We start from the raw sequence: 23,010 nt of genomic DNA on the forward strand, positions 1-23,010 counted from the left end.
AATAAATTCTGAACATCAAGCACCCTTACGCTGTAACCCCTATCTGCATCCAAAATTGCACCCACTAAAACAAACTAATTTGAATTACATCCTTTTATCGTATTTTCAACTACTTTAAACGTCTTTTCATGAGACTTGCACTCTTAGTGTACATAGTGAAATACTTTTATAAACTAGAGTTCTAATGACACTGCATAGGGATATATATCCACACTAATTATGTGCCTGTGAGAAAGTCATGTGTAAAAGAGATGTGCTGAGTCAAATTGCAAATTTGGAGGCTGAGTTTCGTACATCCACAGAGGTGTGGGAAGTGTGGAGTCCTGTAAGATGAGGACTTCCCCAGTTCAGTCATGAGTCTGATCTCCCTGTTATGCAACCGTGATGGTAGAAAGGTAGAAACACAGGTACTGTAGCTGCCTATCCCACAGAGGTTTCACCTCACTGCAAGGCATCCACACAAACAAAAACACAAAAATATGAATGCACAAACACACACACACACACACACACACACATGAGCATGTGCACACCCACATCACACACAGTGTAAATAATGCATAATTAAGCCTTTATGTAGGCCTAAATAATAGACCGATTATACTGTGGATGTGAACTAATCTGATATACTCTTTAATAATGATTTATATGTGAATGTAGGTGCAATAACCTATCTGTGTCCGTGTGTATGGTAGATGTATTTGCACATGATGCTGAAACGTTGAACGGTGTTGAGAAACGTACCATTTTAGTGCCAGATTAGCCTTAGGGGACAATGGTAGCAGCAGCCAAATATACAACGTCCACACCCACAGAGCTCTGCCCGAACCCAGACTACCCCACAGCCTAGCCGCGTGATCCAAACCCACACACAGCAAGACTTCATGTAAAACCCAGCCCAAGTCTTCTCCCACATACAGACATCTAGGACAGCCAGTCTCACGGCACTTGCGGAACGCTCATCTGTAGGCTGAGAAAGCCTGAAACAGTACAATTATGTGGAGTAGTGGAGGCTGTATAATCATCCTTAGGTAACCTATTGGAATTAATGTTTTCGTGATGTTTACAATAGCAAGATCATTCATTACTACACAAGAGATAATAACTGAAACACACCTGTGCATAATAGCGCAAATACTGCAGTGCAGTGTGTGTGTGCGCGTGTGTGCGCGTGTGTACCTGGTCGACGTCACATCGTCTTAGTCCACGGAGAAGTCTGAGATCGTCGCTAGCTGTACTTCCTCGAACGACGGAATCACAGAACAAGAAACCGGAGAGTAGACTAGAAGAAAAGTCGCGAAAGAATAAATTATCTAGTAGAGGAGGTAAGTCATCGGAAAAAACATTCGGTCACTTGACCAGTTGAGAAATATACAAAGTTTGTAACTTTGGTGCGCTTGCGTTTGTTTTGTAGTTTGAAAAGTGTAGCCTATGCTTTAATAGTTTTAGGAGAAAAAACAGCCACTCTCTAGACCAGATAGTCTAAATTGCAGAAGGAACTTCTCACGAATTGTGTTGGCCTCTTTTAAATATGTATTACAACTGTAATGTTATCTGTTGATTCCGGCGGCCACTGACATCATCCGTAACATTGCGGCTCGCATTTGTAGGCTACAGCATAGCGTTCAATCCACCAATTGGGTGTCTTTTCATCAGCCGAACTACAGGAGTTTAAAGTAAGTTGAATTTCGCACACTTTTTATTCTGCCATGTTGAACAGTAATTCGTTTTTCCATCACAAGAGTATGAATTAAAGCTCTTAAAGATATTGAGTGCCCATTGGGAGTAAAATAGCATATAGTAGCAACAGAATTGACTAACGGTTGACAATTTCACCGTGTTACGCTTGTTGAGTGCAACTTTGAAGGGTTTTAGAAATTAGAAGTAACCATTTGTTTTGTTGTTGAGTTTATCTCTATGACTATAGAGCCACACATTTTCCAGCGCAAAAGACCTAAGTAGGCTATACACAGAATTGAGCTATTCATTAAGCTAGATAAAATCATTTACAGTTTGAAATGACTGTCAGTGCTACAAAATAGGCTAACTACAGCTTTACAGTGATTGAGACGTTTGGATATTAAGTGAGTTAAAATTCTCCTAGAATTCACAAAGATGCACTTACGGGACCCATTTATTGAATTTTCCATGTTGTCAATCTGAAATGGCAGTTTATTATGTCTTGCCAGTTTGCTCGATTATGAGACAAAAGATATTAGTCCACATACCACCTCGCTTTCTTGATATTTCTGTGGGTTCCTTGAGACATGCGTGATGCAAAGGGTTGCAACTGGTGAAGAAATAGCTTAAGACTTCCACTTATCCACAACTGTCCGCTTTGTTTCACAATGTCTTTAATTTCCTGACCAGTTCTATGTTAGTTATTGGTTAATTAAAAGATAACCTACTGTTTCTATACCTTCACTGTTATGAGGACCTTCACTCTATACCTTCACTCTGGTGGCAAGGGCCATTTTCTATACCTCTCTGCCTGCTAGGGAAGGCCCCTTTTACATTGCATTGTATGAGTCACCAGTCTTATCATAATGCCAACTGAATGTTTTGAACCACAGCCACATCGTGACAAACAGAGGAAGCTCTGCCTTTTGAGATGTTCAAGACACTCTTCTTAAAAGGATGTGTGTGTGTGTGTGTGTGTGTGTAGTAACGTCATTAATTTAATATTACATATTTTACACCTCAATAAAGACTAGAGTGCCAACTGTGTTGCGTTCTCCATTCCTGAGGATGGCCAGCTTCATTCACAGGCTGTACTGCCTGGTGGGCTACTCTGTATTTAAGTGGGTCTGTGTTTAGTAGTTGCATATCTTAATGATCAGCGACCCATGGAGATGTGATATAGTAACAGTTGAATTGTGGTCATTTTGAATGGCCCGTTATAGTGAGTTATCGGTCTGTTTGACAGCTTGTAGTCATTTGCCAGTCCTCATCCCCCTCTTACCTGTTAGATGATAACATCATTTTATAGGCACTGAGTGATTACTGCTTTTGATAGCGTGTGTGCAGTTTATGTAGCTCTGTTTCCTTTTGTGTTCTCATAATAATCTACAGTCTTGTGAACACACCTGGCAACACACTGAACCAGTGTCAACTGACTAGTAACCAGCCTCTCCATCTAAACAGGTCATTGATAAACTTGATCTATTTTATGATGTATATCCATTTTGGTGGTAATGAAGGTTAAGGTCTCTGACAGGCTGATGCAGAATTTCTCACAGGAAATAATAACTCTCAGCTGCAGGACCAGCATGTGTCGTGTTATCCTTTATCAGGCCCAGCTGCAAAATAGCATTCTGTCATGTGCGAATAGATTGATCATTGTAATTATCTGATGCACATTGAAATGGAGAAAACATTAACTTCAACTTTTTCTACTATTGGCAAGTGACTACACAGTACACATTCCCCTGTCTCTACATATTCATGTCTCTGTTTTACTCTGTCTCTACATATTCATGTCTCTGTTTTCCTCAGTCTCTACATATTCACGTCTCTATGTTATCCTCAGTTTCTACATATTCACTGCTCTGTGTTTTCTTCAGTGTCTGCATATGTCTCTATGTTTTCCTCAGTGTATACATATTCTTGCCCCACATATTCCACAGTTTCTCTCCCGCCTCCCTAGTTTTGGCCTTTTCTTGGCCTTTTGACACATTGGTGAGGTGTTAGGTAGATCTGATGAAACAAAAAAACAGGTATGTTGGTGAGGAGCTTCAGACTTTGAACGTGTTAAAACATGCACGCTCCCAGGAACGGAGGGAAATGCCTTCATAAAAATTAGCTATTTGAAAAATGTGTTTGGATAGTGAATGAAACAATGTGTGCAGGCAGGAACGCATGGAGAGGATTTTGAAAGTCCTTTGACCTTTTTTTTTGTAATTAGGTTTTGAATGGCACAGCAGATGATTGAAAGACTTTGAAATAGTTTTTTTTTTCTAAAGAACAAATACATTATGTCAAATAAAGTGAGAATATTAGTTTGAAAAAGGGTTTCGAGACAGGGCTACTTATTAGCTTCACAGATGAAGTTTTACTACAACATCATTACAGCATCAAATAGCTGTACGTGACACAAGGATGAATTAGGCTGCCCCACACCACAGGGTGACCAGCAGCCTGGTGTGGTTAGTGTGTCTGACCAGTAACCCACAGCTTGTTAGTTGGAAGCCAGTATGGGCCAATGAGCGGAGGGTCTTGAACCAGCAGAGCTACAGTACACCCGTGGAGGACCTGCTCATGGATTTCACTCCCTCAAAACACAGCTGATATAAGCAGCTGCTCTGTGGACAGAAGTCTTTAAATTGCACGGTTGCTTGTGTTTCTCCTGTAGCCTGTGTGTTGATTTGGAATAGGGTTGTCCTAATATCTGACCAGCTGTCAGAGTTTAAAAGTTAAATGTAGGTCTCCGAGTCACTTCAAATGTTGTGCGCGGAATGTCAGATGTAACAAAGATGTTTTAGCTCTGGGGTGTGATCATTGCTTCAGTGATACGGGTGAATCTCAGGCCTGTGTCACAGTCACTTTCTATTTGTTGAGGTGACTCATACAACATGTTTGTTGAGTTGACGCATGCTCACACAGACACACACAGAGAGACTCTCCAAAAGGCTTTCACTTGAATCGGAAATGTATCACTTGGGGCTACTTTAGGAACACAATTCCACGTGAGTAGCATGTGACAGATGTGTCTGTGTGCAGGGTGGATGGCTTTCATCACAAAACGGACTCACAGCTTGCCACAGCTGTAAGAACAGCAGGCCTAGTGAGGGATTGTCACTAATGTAATTCTCTCCTGGTACCATTCCGCTGGGCCGTGTTTTTGAACAGGAGGCCCAGTGACTCGTCACCATGGCACCCTTCCTGCGGATCTCCTTTAACTCCTATGATTTGGGTGTGCTGTCACCGCTGGCCCCTTCTGAACCTCCCTTCTGTGCCATCAAGATGAAGGAGGCTCTCACCACAGGTCAGACACTAAAAAAAACAATATTGTTTTTAGATAGTTTTAGTCTGTAACCTGTTTAACCTCTGTCTACCGCTCCTCTTCTCTCCAGAGCGTGGTAAGACCCTGATTCAGAGGAAGCCCACCATGTTCCCGGCCTGGAAGGGCAGCTTCGACGCCCACATCTACGAGGGGCGTGTCCTGCAGGTTGTGCTGATGAAGACTGCAGAGGAGCCATTGGCCGAGGTCACAGTGGGCGTGTCAGTCCTTGCTGAGCGCTGCAAAAAAGCCAATGGCCGTGCTGAATTCTGGGTAGGAGGGACGTTAGCTGCAGTGTTAATCCTTAGCAACCTGCATGAATTGTGTATTAATGTACAACCCCGTTTCCAAAAAAGTTGGGACACTGTGTAAAATGTAAAGAAGAAAGAATGATTTATTTGCAAATCATTTAAACACAATGTTCAATAGAAAATAGTACAAAGACAACATATCAAATTTTGAAACCGAGAAATGTTATTGTCTCTTGAAAAATACATTCTCACTTTGAATTTGATGCCAGCCACACATTTAAAAAAATCAGGGACAGAGGCAACAAAAGACTGGAAAAGTTGTGTAATGCTAAAAATATCAAGAAGAGGAACCAGGCAAGCCTAGTTCTGCCGGCCCGTGATAAGAAGGGACAAATGTTGTTGCTCTGGCTGGATTCGATCTGCGGTTTACTATGTGACAGACTGTGTCTTTAACCACTACACTATTTAAACAGTGGGTGTGAGTGTACGTGATACGTGTGTAGAGATGTGGTGTCTTTACTTCTTGCAATGTCAAACCAATTAGTCGAAACTCCACAGTTCTCAAAACTAGTTCCCTACGTTAGTTAACAACCAAACCAACAACAGGTATAACAGGATCGTTACACTACATTCAACACCTTAAATTAGAAAGAGATTACTGCAGACGCCCGGTTAAAATCTACACAGTACCTATAATGAAAACAATGACTCCAATCACTCCAATGACAGTTGAATAGCCAACCACTGTGCTCTGTGAACTACACCTTGTAAATCAAGAGCCGTATGCTTGTCCATGCAATTCATCCATCGCAATATAACCGTCAACAGTTTTACTTTAGGCTTACTATAATGTCGCTACTGAAGCTTGAAGAAATCCTAATGCCTAATTTGTTTAGTATGTGGTGTTTCTAACCACTACGCTATTAAACAATGGTCAGGCAAGCAGGCACTCACTCAGTAAGAGACATTCACTCTTCTTGGCCGGCTCCGCTTAGGTCGTCCGGCAAAAACCTGGTGGAACACTTCACAACTAATTAGGCAACAGGTCAATAATTGGGTATAAAAAGATATTCCAAAGAGGATGGGTCTGTCAGAAGTGAGGGTGGGGTGGGTTTCACCACTCTGTGAAAGACTGCGTGGGCAAATAGTGCACCAATTTAAGAATATCGTTTCTCAATTGCAAAGAGTTTGGGGATCTCATCATCTATGGTACATAATATCATTAAAAGTTTCAAAGAATCCAGAGAAATCTCTGTATGCAAGGAAAAACCAATATTGGATAGCCTTGATCTTCGGGGCCCTCAGACGGCACTGCATTAAAACCAGACTTGATTCTGTAGTGGACATCACTGCATGGGCTCAGGAACACTTCAGAAAACCATTGTCTCTGAACACAGTATGTCGCTCCATCCACAAATGCAAGTTAAAACTTGACCATGCAAAGAAGAAACCAGATATAAACAAGATCCAGAAACGCTGCTGCCTTTTCTGGGCTCCAGCTCATTTAAGTTGGACTGAGGCGAAGTGGAAATCTGTCCTGTTGTCTGACAAATCAAAATGAGATTTTTTTTGGTGGAATCACAGGCACTGCGGGCTGAAAAGAAAAGGGACCATCTGCCTTGTTATCAGCACACAGTTCAAAAGCCAGCATCCGTGATGGTATCGGGGTGCATTAGTGTAAATGGCATGGGTGACTTACATATCTGTGAAGGCATCATTCATTCTAAACAATATACAGGTTTTGGAGCAACATATGCTGCCATCCAGATGACATATGAAAGCCATGCTTATTTCAGCAGGACAATGCCAAACCACATTCTGTACGGATTATAACCGCATGGCTCTGTAGTATAAGATTATGGGTGCTAAACTGGCCAGCCTGCAATCCAGACCTGTCACCCTTTGAAAATATTTGGCGCATTATGGAATGCAGAGGAGACCTCGAACTGTTGAGCAGCTGAAATCCTATATCAAGCAAGAAAGGGAAAGCATTTCACTTTCCGAACAACAGCAGTTGGTCTCCTCAGTTCCCAAACGCTTACAGAGTATTGTTAAAAGAATAGTAGATGCAGCACAGTAATAAACCTGCCCCTGTCCCAACTTTTTTGGAAGATGTTGCTGACATCAAATTAAAAATGGGCATATCTTTTTCAAAAACAATAACATTTCTCAGTTTCAACATTTGATATGTTGTCTTTGTACTATTTTCAATTAAATATAGGGATTAAATAATTTTCATTCAGTTTTTCTTTGCGTTTATGCAGCGTTTTTGGAAACAGGGTTGTACATAGAAAGGGGTCAAGTGACCATGGCAAACGTTATAGATAATAAACTGTAGCAGCAGTGTATGTGGTGAATTTAAAATTGTGCATGTGAGCAGCATTATCCTGTCTCTGGTGTGTACTGTGTGCACTTGGGTAGCTTCCAGTGTCTGACCATAAAGTCAATGCTGAACCATGTGTGCATAAATGGGACCTGGCAGGGAGCCTTTTGATTATCATCTGGCAGTCCTTTTTGACAGTTATGGCTTGGGGGTCGAAGCTGTGCAGGGTCCTTTTGGTTACACACTTTTTAGGCCTTGGTACTTCTCTGCCTGTCATGCTGCAGTATATAGAATAGTCCAACGCTTGAGTGGCTGGGGTTAATGACTATTGTGGCATCCTCTGACATTGGTGTAGGAGTGTTAGATGACGGTGATTAACTGGCACCACCTGAAACACCCTGTGACCGAGGGTGGTGCTGCTGTCATACCAAGTGTTGACACAGGCTGTCATTCATAGTGGGGCAGCTGTACCATGATTAGAGGATTTCAGGGCACTGTTCTGAACTGTGTGTGTGTGTGTGTGTGTGTGTGCATGGACCATGCTCATTTCTCTGTGATGTATACACAAACCTTTTGACAGGCTTCAGTTCAGCCTGCCCCTTTGTTTCCTGTGACCCACATTCAGACCCTTGGTGACGTTGAGGGAGGGGTGGCGACACACTGGCCCCTGACCTGACGCCTGTAGGCTGGCTTGTCATCCTCAGTGATCAGGCCAACTTGTGTGTGTTTTCAGGTGGACCTGCAGCCCTCAGGGAAGGTGATGATGGCCGTCCAGTACCTGATGGAGGAAACAGCTGATACAGGTGAGACACATGTTGTCATACATCCGTCCCCTCATGGTGTAATACATCTTTCCCCTCATGTTGTCATACATCCGTCCCCTCATGGTGTAATACATCTTTCCCCTCATGTTGTCATACATCCGTCCCCTCATGGTGTAATACATCTTTCCCCTCATGTTGTCATACATCTGTCCCCTATTTATTTTATTATATTATAAATCAAAACCTTTTCATACTACAGTGAACCAACGCTACAAATATTGTCACTAGGGTTCCTAATGCAGCAGTAATGTTTTTAAATCATAACCACTTCACTGTTAATCTGAATGCCCTGTCCCTATAGTCTGAATGCCCTGTCCCTATAGTCTGAATGCCCTGTCCCTATAGTCTGAATGCCCTGTCCCTATAGTCTGAATGCCCTGTCCCTATAGTCTGAATGTCCTCTCCCTATAGACTTAATGTCCTCCTCCTATAGACTTAATGTCCTCCTCCTATAGACTTAATGTCCTCTCCCTATAGTCTGAATGTCCTCTCCCTATAGACTTAATGTCCTCCTCCTATAGACTTAATGTCCTCTCCCTATAGTCTGAATGTCCTCTCCCTATAGACTTAATGTCCTCTCCCTATAGACTTAATGTCCTCCTCCTATAGACTTAATGTCCTCTCCCTATAGTCTGAATGTCCTCTCCCTATAGTCTGAATGCCCTGTCCCTATAGTCTGAATGTCCTCTCCCTATAGTCTGAATGTCCTCTCCCTATAGTCTGAATGTCCTCTCCCTATAGTCTGAATGCCCTGTCCCTATAGTCTGAATGTCCTCTCCCTATAGACTTAATGTCCTCCTCCTATAGACTTAATGTCCTCCTCCTATAGACTTAATGTCCTCCTCCTATAGACTTAATGTCCTCCTCCTATAGTCTGAATGTCCTCTCCCTATAGTCTGATTGTCCTCTCCCTATAGTCTGAATGTCCTCTCCCTATAGTCTGAATGTCCTCTCCCTATAGTCTGAATGTCCTCTCCCTATAGTCTGAATGTCCTCTCCCTATAGTCTGAATGTCCTCTCCCTATAGTCTGAATGCCCTCTCCCTATAGTCTGAATGCCCTCTCCCTATAGTCTGAATGTCCTCTCCCTATAGTCTGAATGTCCTCTCCCTATAGTCTGAATGTCCTCTCCCTCAGTCTGAATGTCCTCTCCCTATAGTCTGAATGCCCTCTCCCTATAGTCTGAATGTCCTCTCCCTATAGTCTGAATGTCCTCTCCCTATACTCATAGAGGCCAAGCCTCCAACAAAAGAGGAAGAAGGTGGACCCACCCTAAACCGCAGACGAGGAGCCATCAAACAGGCCAAGATCCATGAGGTCAAATGTCACGAGTTCATCGCCACCTTTTTCAGACAGCCTACCTTCTGCTCTGTCTGCAGAGAGTTTGTCTGGTCAGTAATTCAGTTTGTCCATCCAACTCCATGTCTGTTTAGTCCAAGCACTACTATTGTGTAGTCTAATGCTAACAGATGTGGTTCCTTATAGAATTCTGCATTGATTTGTCTGTTCTGTTCATTCAGTTTAAATGCATTTAGGTAAAATATAGGTTGAACCCTAGGGAAAACACCCCCAGGGGTACTATGAACCGGTCAGAGAGCAAGTAGACACAACTGGACCAAAGTTCACATATTTATTCATGTGGTCGTACAGCTGAGAGACAACATAAACAAAGTGAATGACCTTAAAGGTGAAGATGAGGGATAAACTAAATCTGGATAGATAACAATGGAAAAACTGCACCATGGTAAAATCAACCTGGTTGATCAGTTTCCATCTCAGCACTGTGCTGCTTCACTCTGAGGCCATTTATTATCCATTCCACTCATCTACCTTAAGTAGCAAGGTCTTGGTCGGTCTACTTTTTACTAAGCCACTGAGAAAGGAGAATAAGCTCATAGGAAGACCAAGAGTTTATGTCTGTCTCGCGGAGCAGATTTAATGCCAAACGTATGAGTATGAAGAGGCGGTAGAATAGTTCCTGTAGAAACGATGCTTAAATGTCATCTAGCACTTAATTTTCACTACAGCCCCTAATCACAAGATTATTATCATCATCGTTGGCCCTCCTCAATCTCAGAGTCCTTTGTCTTCTACAGGGGGCTCAACAAGCAAGGCTACAAGTGCAGACGTAAGTATGCGCTAATGTGGACAAACACGTACACACAACGTAGCTGGATCCCAGATACAAAATCTACAAGCACAATCTGTCAATACAGAGCAGTGTATTCAGTACTCCCTTTCTCTGCCTTTATGAATGCTTCTCACCTGCCGTCAGTGTACTCAGTATGACTTCTCTCCCAGAATGCAATGCGGCCATCCACAAGAAATGCATCGACAAAATTATCGGCCGGTGTACGGGCACGGCAGCCAACAGCCGGGACACTGTGGTACGTCAGGACTACTAACTCCTTCGTTATTTAGGTCATTTCCCTGTCTATGTGTCAGTCCCGCCAACATCTTCTGTTCCATGTATTCAGCTGCTCAGGATGGTTCCCTCTTTGGACACGTCGAACAATAGCCGTTATGCCATTTGCTGTGAAGGTGTGATAATATGGTCAGAGTCCAAACGAACGGGCATCAGTCAGAGCTGCAGCCTAAGCCCGGCAGCCAATCGGATTAGGTCCTCTCACATTCTCATCAATATTCGTCAATAGAGCGGAGCAAAGAGTATAGATAACTGAGCTGAATGGGTGACATATCTAACAGGGGGGGGGAATCTGCATTCACGCAAGGGGTAAGGGGTGTGTTCTGAGTGAGAAGGGCTTAAATAAGGCCCTCTGTAGACTGGACAGAGCAGGGCAGGAGGCAAATGGGCTGTTTCTCAGTCTGTGCCAAAGGTCAGGCACAGGGAGAGACTCTTGTGGTCAGACAGCCCAAACGAAATAAAAGAGTAAGAGCAAGTGGAAATAGACGGAGCGATAGATGGGGATAATGAGACCGATGCATCGGGCCACGAGGTTTGCTGGCAGGCGGGTGTTTTGGCCCACCCTGGTAACCATGGGTGTGAGTGGTGATAGGTTCTGTGTGTGTCCATCACAGTTCCAGAAGGAGCGTTTTAAGATCGACATGCCGCACCGCTTCAAGAATCACAACTACATGAGTCCCACCTTCTGTGACCACTGTGGAAGCCTGCTGTGGGGCCTGGTCAAACAGGGTCTGAAGTGTGAAGGTGAGGAGGCATGTGTGTGCGTGCATGTGTGTGTGTGCGTGTTTTATCATTGTATCTAACTGTACTCTGCTCATCTAGATTGTGCCATGAATGTACACCATAAGTGTCAGGACAAAGTGGCCAACCTTTGTGGAATCAACCAGAAACTACTAGCGGAAGCACTGACTCAAGTCAGCCAGGTGAGAGGATGGCCGTTTGGTGTGTGTGAAGGTGTGCTGTATATGATGTATATATGGATGGACGGATGGTCCGTACGGAACAGCATTGACAATAGCAAGGTATTAGGTTTAATGGGAATTTTTAGAAAGCTGAACATTTTGGTCACACAAAAACCTTTGACCCAACTGCTTTGCATGAGAGCACAACTCTATTGTTTTAAGACAAACAACAAACAAGTAAAAATGTAAAGAGATTCGAAGTGAGGCCTGTAGAACATGATTGAAAGCAGAATGAAGACGTGTGTATCTCATGTTAGTGTGAGTGTTTGGCTATTATGTTATTACTATGGACCCAATCAATAAACTGCTATGTCATTCTTATAAGGGCATTATGTCAACCTTATGACACCGGTTCAAGTGAAACACTGTAACAGTTCTACTAACAGAACTGGTACTGTGAGCCAATCACATCCCCCACTTCTCTCACTACCCCTGTAACTTTCATCATCATCCTCTTTATCTTTCAGAAATCCACCAGTCGGCGCTCAGACGCAGCGTTACTGGAGCCAGATGTGGGGGTCTATGAGGAGGTCAATAGGAACTCCACTGGTGGTCTGGATGTCAATGGTCAGTGTTGTGGTCATGATGTCAGTGCTGTGGTAATGATGTCTCTGGTCAGTGTTGTGGTCATGATGTCACTGGTCAGTGTTGTGGTCATGATGTCAGTGTTGTGGTCATGATGTCAGTGTTGTGGTTATGATGTCACTGGTCAGTGTTGTGGTCATGATGTCAGTGTTGCAGTCATGATGTCACTAGTCAGTGTTGTGGTCATGATGTCACTGGTCAGTGTTGTGGTTATGATGTCTCTGGTCAGTGTTGTGGTCATGATGTCAGTGTTGTGGTCATGATGTCACTAGTCAGTGTTGTGGTTATGATGTCAGTGGTTAGTGTTGTTGTCTTGATGTCAGTGTTGTGGTCATGATGTCAGTGGTTAGTGTTGTGTGTCTGACTGTGTTTAGATGATAATTTGTTAAATTCACTAGAACCTGGTTTGCAGACTAATGTGGTCTGGTATATAGTGGAATAATGAATATATTCATGAGGATGAAGAAGAAAATGATGGTAATGAAAAACCACAAATTAACTTTGTGTTTCTCAGACGGTGGCCCCTATGGCAAGCTGTGGGAGGGCTCCATCCCCCAGCCCTCGTCTCGCCTCACCCACCTGACACGCATCAACGTAGACAACTTTGTCTTTCACAAGGTCCTGGGCAAGGGCAGCTTTGGCAAGGTGAGCCTGGTTCAGCCGTCACCAGGACCCTAGAGCAGGCAGCAGTATACCCACCACAGAACAGGGTACTTCCAGGAAACCAGTCAACAACAGACTTAATGGTGACATTAACTCCATTATCATGTGTGATCAAGTTCTCCCCTCTTTTCTCCCAGGTCCTGCTGGCAGAGTTGAAAGGGCAGGGGGAGTGGTTTGCGATAAAGGCGCTGAAGAAGGACGTAGTGCTAATGGATGATGATGTGGAGTGTACCATGGTGGAGAAGAGAGTCCTGGCCTTGGCCTGGGACAACCCCTTCTTAACACACCTCTACTCCACCTTCCAGTCCAAGGTGAGGACCCGAAACCTTCACACATTGTCGCGCACTGGTTGTTGTTCCAGCAACAGTATGGATACATGTGATTCAGAGAAGCAAACACGGAACAGGGAACCTTTTTTTATTATTATTATTTACTAGCATTCAAAATATCAAAAGCTGTAAGCACATGACAAAGGTTTTTCCATAGATTCCACTATTACTGTGTTCAGTGGTTTAACCTGACTACGTTTTATATGACTGACCTGGACCCTGTTGTTCACAGGAACACCTGTTCTTTGTCATGGAGTATCTGAATGGAGGAGACCTGATGTTCCATATTCAGGAGAAAGGACGCTTTGACCTCTACAGAGCAATGTGAGTTTCACCAGCCACACAGGCTCCCACAAACACACATCCATCCCCATTCCTCCCTGCCTCTTAGAGACATACAACACTGATGGAAACCAGACAGCCATTAAACAAAGATGGTGTTTACAGTCAGAGACATAAGATAGCACACTATGAAGACATATAGAAACCGCTTCTCCAAATCCCACAAGCCTAGGCAATGTCATGGCAACATTGGCTTGCTGAGCTCATGCGTAGGAAGGAGTCATCAGGTTCAACTGTGAAAATATTCCAGTTTGTCACCAAGGTTGAAGTGACATGTTGACAGTGGGTTTCAAAGATGTTTTTATTCAATTTTAATCAAATAAATAAACTAAGGAAGTGTGTTTCACTTCTCCCACTGACTTCCCAAACCCATCTGAGTCTCCTTTGCTAAACATTCAGCCGCGTCAGGATGTTGGCCCTCTAGGTTGAGGAAGTCTGTCGTGAGCTGTGTCTGCATTATGAACAGATGGACTTTCCCTACTGCTTATACAAATATAGTGCATTTGTGGATGATTCTGGGTGTTTGGCAATGTCTTGACCTTACAGAGTTTGTCTTTCTGTGTGTGCCCACTACTGATAGAGGACTGTAGATTCAGAAAGAGTTTGTGTGAGGTCAAACTCAGTGGAGGTCACATGGCTGCTGACCAGATGTGGATGTTGGATGGGTGTCACAAACGTTTGGACACGCACTCTCCCCGGATCAGAGAGGGACACGCTCTCCTTCAGGCAGAGCTGACTGGAATGTCTCTCTTGAGTTAGGTTTCCTAGTTATGTAATGCTTTTCCTTTGGTGGATTGGTGCACTGCTGAGTTTCCAAATAGTCTTACTATCACAGACCCCCATGAACCTGGCGGACCCGACTCTCTTAGCCCAGTGACATAATCACTGTAGTTGACTCCATAGACACAATGTACAACAGAAAATCCCATTCCTCAATTTTCTCAATAATGGAGTTGTCACTGTCTGGCATTTTTTGATACAGTGCCCCTGGACTAGTACACTGTGTCCCTGGACTAGTACACTGTGTCCCTGGACTAGTACACTGTGTCCCTGGACTAGTACACTGTGTCCCTGGACTAGTACACTGTGTCCCTGGACTAGTACACTGTGTCCCTGGACTAGTACACTGTGCCCCTGGACTAGTACACTGTGCCCCTGGACCAGTACACTGTGCCCCTGGACCAATACACTGTGCCCCTGGGCCAGTACACTGTGCCCCTGGGCCAGTACACTGTGCCCCTGGGCCAGTACACTGTGCCCCTGGGCCAGTACACTGTGCCCCTGGGCCAGTACACTGTGCCCCTGGACCAGTACAGTGTGCCCCTGGACCAGTACAGTGTGCCCCTGGACCAGTACAGTGTGCCCCTGGACTAGTACAGTGTGCCCCTGGACTAGTACACTGTGCCCCTGGACTAGTACACTGTGTCCCAGGATTAGTACACTGTGCCCCTGGGCCAGTACACTGTGCCCCTGGGCCAGTACACTGTGCCCCTGGGCCAGTACACTGTGCCCCTGGGCCAGTACACTGTGCCCCTGGGCCAGTACACTGTGCCCCTGGACCAGTACAGTGTGCCCCTGGACCAGTACAGTGTGCCCCTGGACCAGTACAGTGTGCCCCTGGACTAGTACAGTGTGCCCCTGGACTAGTACACTGTGCCCCTGGACTAGTACACTGTGTCCCAGGATTAGTACACTGTGTCCCTGGGCTAGTACACTGTGTCCCAGGATTAGTACACTGTGTCCCTGGGCTAGTACACTGTGTCCCTGGACTAGTACACTGTGTCCCTGGGCTAGTACACTGTGTCCCTGGGCTAGTACACTGTGCCCCAGGATTAGTACACTGTGCCCCAGGATTAGTACACTGTGTCCCTGGACTAGTACATTGTGTCCCTGGACTAGTACACTGTGCCCCAGGACTAGTACACTGTGTCCCTGGGCTAGTACACTGTGTCCCTGGGCTAGTACACTGTGTCCCTGGACTAGTACACTGTGTCCCTGGACTAGTACACTGTGCCCCAGGACTAGTACACTGTGTCCCAGGGCTAGTACACTGTGTCCCTGGGCTAGTACACTGTGTCCCTGGGCTAGTACACTGTGTCCCTGGACTAGTACACTGTGTCCCTGGACTAGTACACTGTGTCCCTGGGCTAGTACACTGTGTCCAATACTGGGACAAAAAACATGTCCAATTGTACGAGTGTGTCGCATACTGGGACATAAAACTTGTACAATAGTTTGAAGGGCAGCGTTTTTATGCTGGGGTCCCATTGTCTCAGGCGGAAACCAAACACAGCATTAACCTATTAACCTCATATCAAAGGGCATGTTGTCGTAATGGGATGTTTGGGAGATGATTGGAAGCTTATGGACCTTGAAAACTGAGATCATTGAGAGAAGTATAATGTGTGTACTGTATTAAAGAATTATGTGTTAAAGAGGATGTCAGAGGATCTGCTTGGGAGCTGAATATGAAGTGCATCTTGATTGAGTAGCCAAACAATAATCCAAAACACACGACCTAAACACAAGATGTTGTGGCAGGACTTCAAACATGCAGTTCATGCTTAAAACCCTTAACGTTTGGAAAATCAGGTTTCCCCATAGGAACATTTTGAAACATTTTTTTTTCCTCACTGAATTCCAAAAGGCTTCGAGCCACCATCTGTCATGTTGATACTCTAAATTATACCTCATTTCAATTAACTATTTCAAGGACGTTAAAATGATATAAGAACTTCAGAAATAATACAGCAACACAAAAGCCTGGTCTTCACTACTATGGTGAACATGTTGGGGTTGAGTTGGAGAAATGTTACGAGGGACATGTCCACTGGTACTTTAGAAAGCCTATGGTCAGACTATCTGAAGTTCATAATAAATAATGGGCACTTCATTTGAATGAGGTTTTAATATGTAATGGTGGTGCACAATTATGACATAAAATATCAAAGCCGAGCTGTTTGACACCAGGACATCTAGAAAATGGCTGAGGGTTGAGTTTGAGAGTTAAGGGGGAAAGAAACTTGTTTGGTCAGAGCTCACCTGTTGGTCAGTGAGCCACTTAATCAAAATCAGTCATCAGTGAAAAAAGCATACAGAAGCTATCTCAAACCATATCAAGAGCCAGTCAGTCCCATATCCCAGAGGTGAAAACTGAAGCAGGTCAGAGATAGGGTAAGCCTCCAGAGCTGACTTGGCTGTAGCACTGGTTTCTCCTGTTTCACCATCTGTATGAGGGTATTGTTCAGCTGTCTTCTCTGGCTGGCACGTTACAAAAGTGGCCTCTTTAATAATGCAGCTATCTACACACTGGACTAGTGTCATTATGGATAAACAACAGTGTTCAGGGGCCAACTCAATAGGAAGGTAGATTGATGGAGTGGTACTCTGCTGCCAGCTAGCTGAACCTCTAAACTGTACTGACGTGTTTCTCTCTTCTCGTCTATCTTTTCTTTTTTATCTCCCTCCAGGTTCTACTCGGCTGAGATCATCTGTGGCCTTCAGTTTCTGCACTCCAAAGGAATAATATACAGGTAAATTGGAAATACCAGCATCAGCACTCTGAGGTATTCACTTCTCACCGCCTCAGTCTCTGTACCATACGGATAAAAGAGAAGGCCTCCCTCTGAGGTGATAGATATTGATAACTCTATTCCCTCTATCAGTCTTTCACCTGTCTTCCCAGCCTGTTTTCCCCTCCCTCAATGTATTGGTCTCTACCCCCAGAGACCTGAAGTTGGACAATGTGATGTTAGATCATAGTGGACATGTGAAGATAGCCGACTTTGGCATGTGTAAGGAGAATGTGTTTGGGGAGAACCGGGCCACAACCTTCTGTGGGACACCTGATTACATTGCTCCAGAGGTATGAAATGATACCCTCTTCCCTATTTTGTACCCCGCTTTTGGCCAGAGAAGTGCTATCTATAGAGTGTTATTGGGTAACCAGTCACTACTAATGAAACTCAAACTATGATGATGTCAGTGAAAGTGAATGTCTGTCTCATGACATCACTCTTAGATTCTGCTGGGTCAGATGTACTCCTTTTCTGTGGACTGGTGGTCGTTTGGGGTGCTGCTGTATGAGATGCTGATTGGCCAGTCCCCCTTTCATGGTGATGATGAGGATGAGCTGTTTGAGTCTATACGCATGGACACGCCCCACTACCCTCGCTGGATTACCAAGGAGGCCAAGGACCTGATGGAGAGGGTCTGTATAACCCCACTCCAAAACACAGTCCCTGTTCTGCCTTTGAGTCTGTATCCTGTGTTTATTTCCATCTATTACTCACGGTTTCTCTCCTCTTTCTCGGCAGCTGTTTGAAAGAGACTCCACTCGAAGGCTAGGTGTTGTGGGTAATATCCGTTCCCACCCCTTCTTCAAGACCATCAGTTGGCCTGCCCTGGAGAGGAGAGAAGTGGATCCCCCCTTCAGACCCAAAGTGGTACGGTTTAGGAATTAGGTTTTATAGTGATGACATAACACAGTTGAAATAGATAGGCCTACCATAAAACAACACATTTGGGGAAGATACAAAGGAGAGTAGAGGCAGTCACTGATTGCCATTCATGTGTGTAAAAAATGTGTACTGATAATTGACATATCTTGCCTGTCAATCTCAGAAAGCCCCCAACGACTGCAGCAACTTCGACCGTGAGTTCCTCAGCGAGAAGCCCCGCCTCTCCCATGGCGACAAGAACTTCATGGATTCCATGGACCAATCAGCTTTCGCTGGCTTCTCATTCATCAACCCAGACATGGAGCTACTTCTGGAAAAGTGACCGAGGTGGAGCCCTCCCAGCCTGTCGTCATGCCAGTGGTTCTCAGTGATATATTTGTCAAGGTGACGTCATTCACGTGGATCAAACCTTCAACTTGAGTGAGCTGTTATATGTTAAGTATTTGTCACTGAAGCGCAAGCCTTTTCCTCCTCGGGTACGTACTTAGAGAAATTATAAGAGTTATCTTATACAGGAATGGGCCTCTGTTGTACAGCTAAGTGTTCTTGTTTGTTTGCATGCTAGAATGTCCAGATGTGGGAGGGCCTAAGGATAGTTCGACCTAAAAACATGGTTGGATAAATCATGGTCTTCGGGATGTGTCTGAAGGCCCATGGAGAATCATTAGCTTTGTCAAAATCCATGACTTTAAACCGTGCAAACTGTTCTATCAAAAGTTGCAATGCAATCAGATACTAACTCGGAAAGCACATCAAAATAAGACTGGTGACATTGTTTTCATTCAAAGATTCTGTCAATGTTTTCATCCTCGAGAGAATGATTTCACTTTTACAATATACTTATGCGGCGCAAATTCTTCCTATGTTTTCCAGTCAGTTATCTTCACACATTTTATCCATCTTCATGCCCATGGCATTTACTTTCTTGTATTCTCAATTTTATGAAATCATATTACACACAAATTGCGGTTAGCCAGCTAGTTGGCTAATTTGCAGTGTAATAAACCAATTACATATATGCCACGTGTTTTAACTTAACAAGACAAATAATTCTTACAAACTCTATTAAGGGTTGAACTGGGTAAGGTATCCCTGATTCGTGGTCCTCGTCCAGTGTGAAATGTTCATAGCATACTCCTGTCATTTTTACGTTCCTTGTTTGATACTTCAAGGTGGATGCAATCAATGCCACAGTCAAAGAACAGAGTGATTTATTAATCATTTATTTAACAGGCCCAGAATGCAGTCACTGAAGTCAAATGTACTGCATATATATTTTGTATATATTTCTGTTTGCTGCATGACGATAGCAATAATTTTGTTGCTAATGGCTAAATACTGTTAGCTGGTAGCATAGCTAGCATATAGTAATCAGTGGTTGTGGTAAAATACATTTATAGCTGTAAAGCAGTGGATGACAAAAACATAAACATATATTGGGGTTGACTCAATATTAGTATCTGATTTTTACCGGTGCCATGTAGAATGAAATACGTGTAGTTACAAAATAGTAGGCTAAATGTAGGCAATTTCTGATGGGAACAATGATAGGCTAATTTCAATAAATGAGCAAGTCATCTTTTCCCCACTTGTTTCCATGAAATGTCCATTGTGTGTATATGGATTCCAAAAAGCCTCAACTGCATCTGTACGATTCTCAACTCCCAACAAAGGAAATTAAGCTACAACGGTATCTGGCTCCGTGTAGTTGTTTACTTCTTCCAGATGATATTACTGAGTGGCTTGGGAAAATGGTGCCGGTTTGGATTAAAAACTAATTCCTGCTGCATTTTGACAGTATTCAATCTAAGATGAGAGATTACTAAACATAATGTGAAGTCCTTTCTAGTTAGTTTCTGCTTACAATGCAGCTTTTGCTAGATGAGGTCACTAGGTTTTAATTCATTAGTTTGAATGAAGCGATTCATGCAGGCTGAAATAAATAATGACTCATGAATTCCAGAAGGAGTTTTTCACCCAAACTTAATTTCTGTTTGAACTATCCCTTTAGTAGTCAAACATATTTTCAGGTTGGAGTAGTGTATGTGTGTGCGTGCTTGCTTGCATGCGTTTGTGAAAGGGAATGACAATGTAGAGAGTTTGTGTGACTGAGCTTTCTGCATGTCAATAGCAACCACCTCTCAATCTCAGCTATCTCTGAATGTGTCACATTATTCTTATAAGATCCGTTTTTCCAATTTGTGACTATAGGGGGAGCCCTTCCGTCTATGGGCCAAGTATAAGGGTGTTTTCAGTGTGTTTGTGGACGGTTGGACTTTGTGCCATTTTGTTTTAAGTCCAGTATTTGACTGAGCAACAGGTATTCCCGCTCTTTCATGTAACCTCACCTGGGACAAAGAAAGATTGGGTGTGAATGAATATTGTGTATGATGTTACATTTATGTGAACGTCTTTATTTGAATGGGACTTTAGACGGTGACTATAGATCTATATGTATATTGTTGTAACATGTATATTATTGGTATGGTGAGGATGTGCTTTTTTACTGTCTCCATCTTTTACATCTTAATAAAAAATCATCAACTCGGTGTCTTCAGTTACACTTCAAGTGTTATTCAGTGTGTGATGTTATAGGAACAACATTAACAGAACTTGAGAAGAAATGGAAAAAACACCTTTGTTTTGTGTAAAATGGGAACCGGTACAAACAATGGGCAATATTGCAAAAGGATCAATGTTCTTTTTGGCCAATGAACATGTTCGTCTGGATGACAAGATTAGGGTAATTTTTCATTTATTTGATATAAATCTAAAATCCAACAGCAAAGTTATGTTTTTGTTTAAAGTAAATTGAATAATGACTTACTCTGTTTAATGTTATCAAATGTTATAGTGTGTTATCCCCAATTTCCATTGACCAGAATATTTGTATCAAGTATCATCAGAAAAAGGCACAATGGTCCCTGAATAGCATAGAGATGAAGTTACTGCATTGCAGGTTACATGTGTCATTTCTAGACCAGGGTTTAAATCCTGATAAGTCTGGTGTCCCTCAGAGTAGTGGAATCCCAACCTGGAATGAGGGGTGAGCTTTTTAATGTTGTTGCTTTTTCTCATTTCACTCCAGCAACAACTTGTAAGGGCTTGGTTGTCTGTGAACTCCGGTGAGGTAGAAGGTTTGAGGCCACATTCCTTCAAGTGCACAAGGATTCTTCCAGACCTGGATGAGCAAACAGTGTGATGAGAACCAGAACAGTATTGGATGTGCTTTAAAAGACACTAAAGAAACATATCTCAACACAGTCTCGAGTCTGTTGGTATTTTCTGCAGTGATGCAGTGAATTAATTATGAATTAAACTAAATGGGGATGACCCCCCCAGGTCCAATAAAAACAATCCTTCCCAATGCTAAGATAATAAAATGCACGCAGCACTCCATCTTTGAACAGCCCCCAACATCAATTTTAAACAGCTAATTATGTGGAGAAATGTGTGCCACGATGCCAAGCAATGGAACTAATTTGCCACTAATTCTGGTTGTTTTTCTTTTCAAAAGTTATCTTGATTTTTTTAGGTTACAAATATAATGAATAGAACGGACTGCACTAAACACTAATAGGTCATAGTCTGAAGGAGGTTGGGAATGGTCCAAGGCCTTTTACAATTTGTTTTTATAACTACATTTATTGTATGATAACTGAGTGGAAAGCATTTGTATAACATGATATAGGCTATAGGGCAGCGGTGGGCAAGGTCCACAGGCTGAATGTGGGCTATGAGACAATCTAGCCAGTGACATAATAAAATAGTTCTGGGGGGAAGTAAAAAATAAAATAAAAATGTGTATACATTTTTATACATCTGAATCTGAAATTGAAATTATGTAGAAAAAGAAATCTGTGGATTTTTCAATGGAACCTCTATGAATTTGAGCATACTTGTATGCTTTGTGAGTAGACAAAAATAGGATTAGGGTTATACACAAACCATCTGCGAATGTGATCAGTTGGAAATGTAATTATATATAAGATAACAATCAAGGCCTTCCACTGAACCTTTTACTTTTGATGAGGTTGGAGAATGGTCCAAGGTCACCTTGTCTTCATGGCACACAATTGTTAATTACAAATGCACACAACCACCCCACATCAGCAGGTTTGCTCGATCTTATAGTTTGTTAGTTAGTTAGACATAAAACAGATTTGTTACAAGGCATATTGCTTAAAATTTTTTAAACACTCACAGGCTCTGCCTTTCAGACCACATTATCACTGCACTTATACTTATGTTCTAACATTGTTAAGCGGTTATGTATTAAGTTAAGGTGGAATTCATGTAAGATTCTGCTGGAAGAATGGCACTTTTGGTCTAGAGTTATACAAAGGTGTCCAGTATCAATTGCAAACCTTATGAAAAAGGTGACATTCTTTATGAAGATTTTTACTTGAAATAAAAATGTCCCATTAATGTAATAGTCACACTGCTGAATTTGTTATTCATGAAGACAGATTAAATACTCAACTGCTGTTTTTTTAACATTTCTTACTATCTATCAACACCGGAACATATGAAAAGGAAAAATGCAAGAGCGCTTTTAGACTAAAAACAAGTCAAAAGATTTAGTAATATAAGCATATCCTTGTTCACTTGTTTAATGTTATTTAGTTGTTTGTAATATGTACTTTGATATCATAATTGTGCTGCTCGATTTGTACAGACAAACGTTAAATCAAATTAGTTGTATAATGGCACTTCGTATGTACATCTCCGAATCAGAAAACATAGCTAGGTGGATCCATCATAGTCTAGAGTGACTACGCCTCCTACTGGCCACGTATATGATGTACACGTGCCTGACGGTTTACTTAGTGACGTAAAGACGTTTCA

General features: G+C 42.9%; 1 protein-coding gene across 2 annotated transcripts; it reads left to right on the plus strand.

Annotated features, from left to right (window-relative positions):
• The first annotated feature begins 1,222 nt into the window (after window positions 1–1,222).
• prkcda (protein kinase C, delta a) lies at window positions 1,223–20,725 on the plus strand. 2 transcript variants are annotated; one of them, XM_029114257.2, is made up of 18 exons: window positions 1,223–1,325; window positions 4,849–4,984; window positions 5,073–5,272; window positions 8,307–8,376; window positions 9,628–9,787; window positions 10,493–10,524; window positions 10,698–10,783; window positions 11,436–11,565; window positions 11,644–11,744; window positions 12,251–12,350; window positions 12,883–13,013; window positions 13,169–13,342; window positions 13,593–13,684; window positions 17,173–17,235; window positions 17,429–17,567; window positions 17,724–17,912; window positions 18,019–18,147; window positions 18,326–20,725. In XM_029114257.2, exons 2-18 carry the CDS (start codon window positions 4,870–4,872, stop codon window positions 18,482–18,484), a joined length of 2,070 nt encoding a protein of 689 aa, XP_028970090.1. In that variant the 5' UTR covers window positions 1,223–1,325; window positions 4,849–4,869; the 3' UTR covers window positions 18,485–20,725. The 2 variants fall into 2 exon arrangements, with proteins under 2 accessions (XP_028970090.1, XP_028970091.1); XM_029114258.2 differs by lacking the exon at window positions 1,223–1,325 and adding an exon at window positions 1,355–1,676.
• The last annotated feature ends 2,285 nt before the right edge of the window (window positions 20,726–23,010 follow it).

This window comes from Esox lucius, chromosome 17, assembly GCF_011004845.1.
Source record: "Esox lucius isolate fEsoLuc1 chromosome 17, fEsoLuc1.pri, whole genome shotgun sequence".
NCBI classification, from domain to species: Eukaryota; Metazoa; Chordata; class Actinopteri; order Esociformes; family Esocidae; genus Esox; species Esox lucius.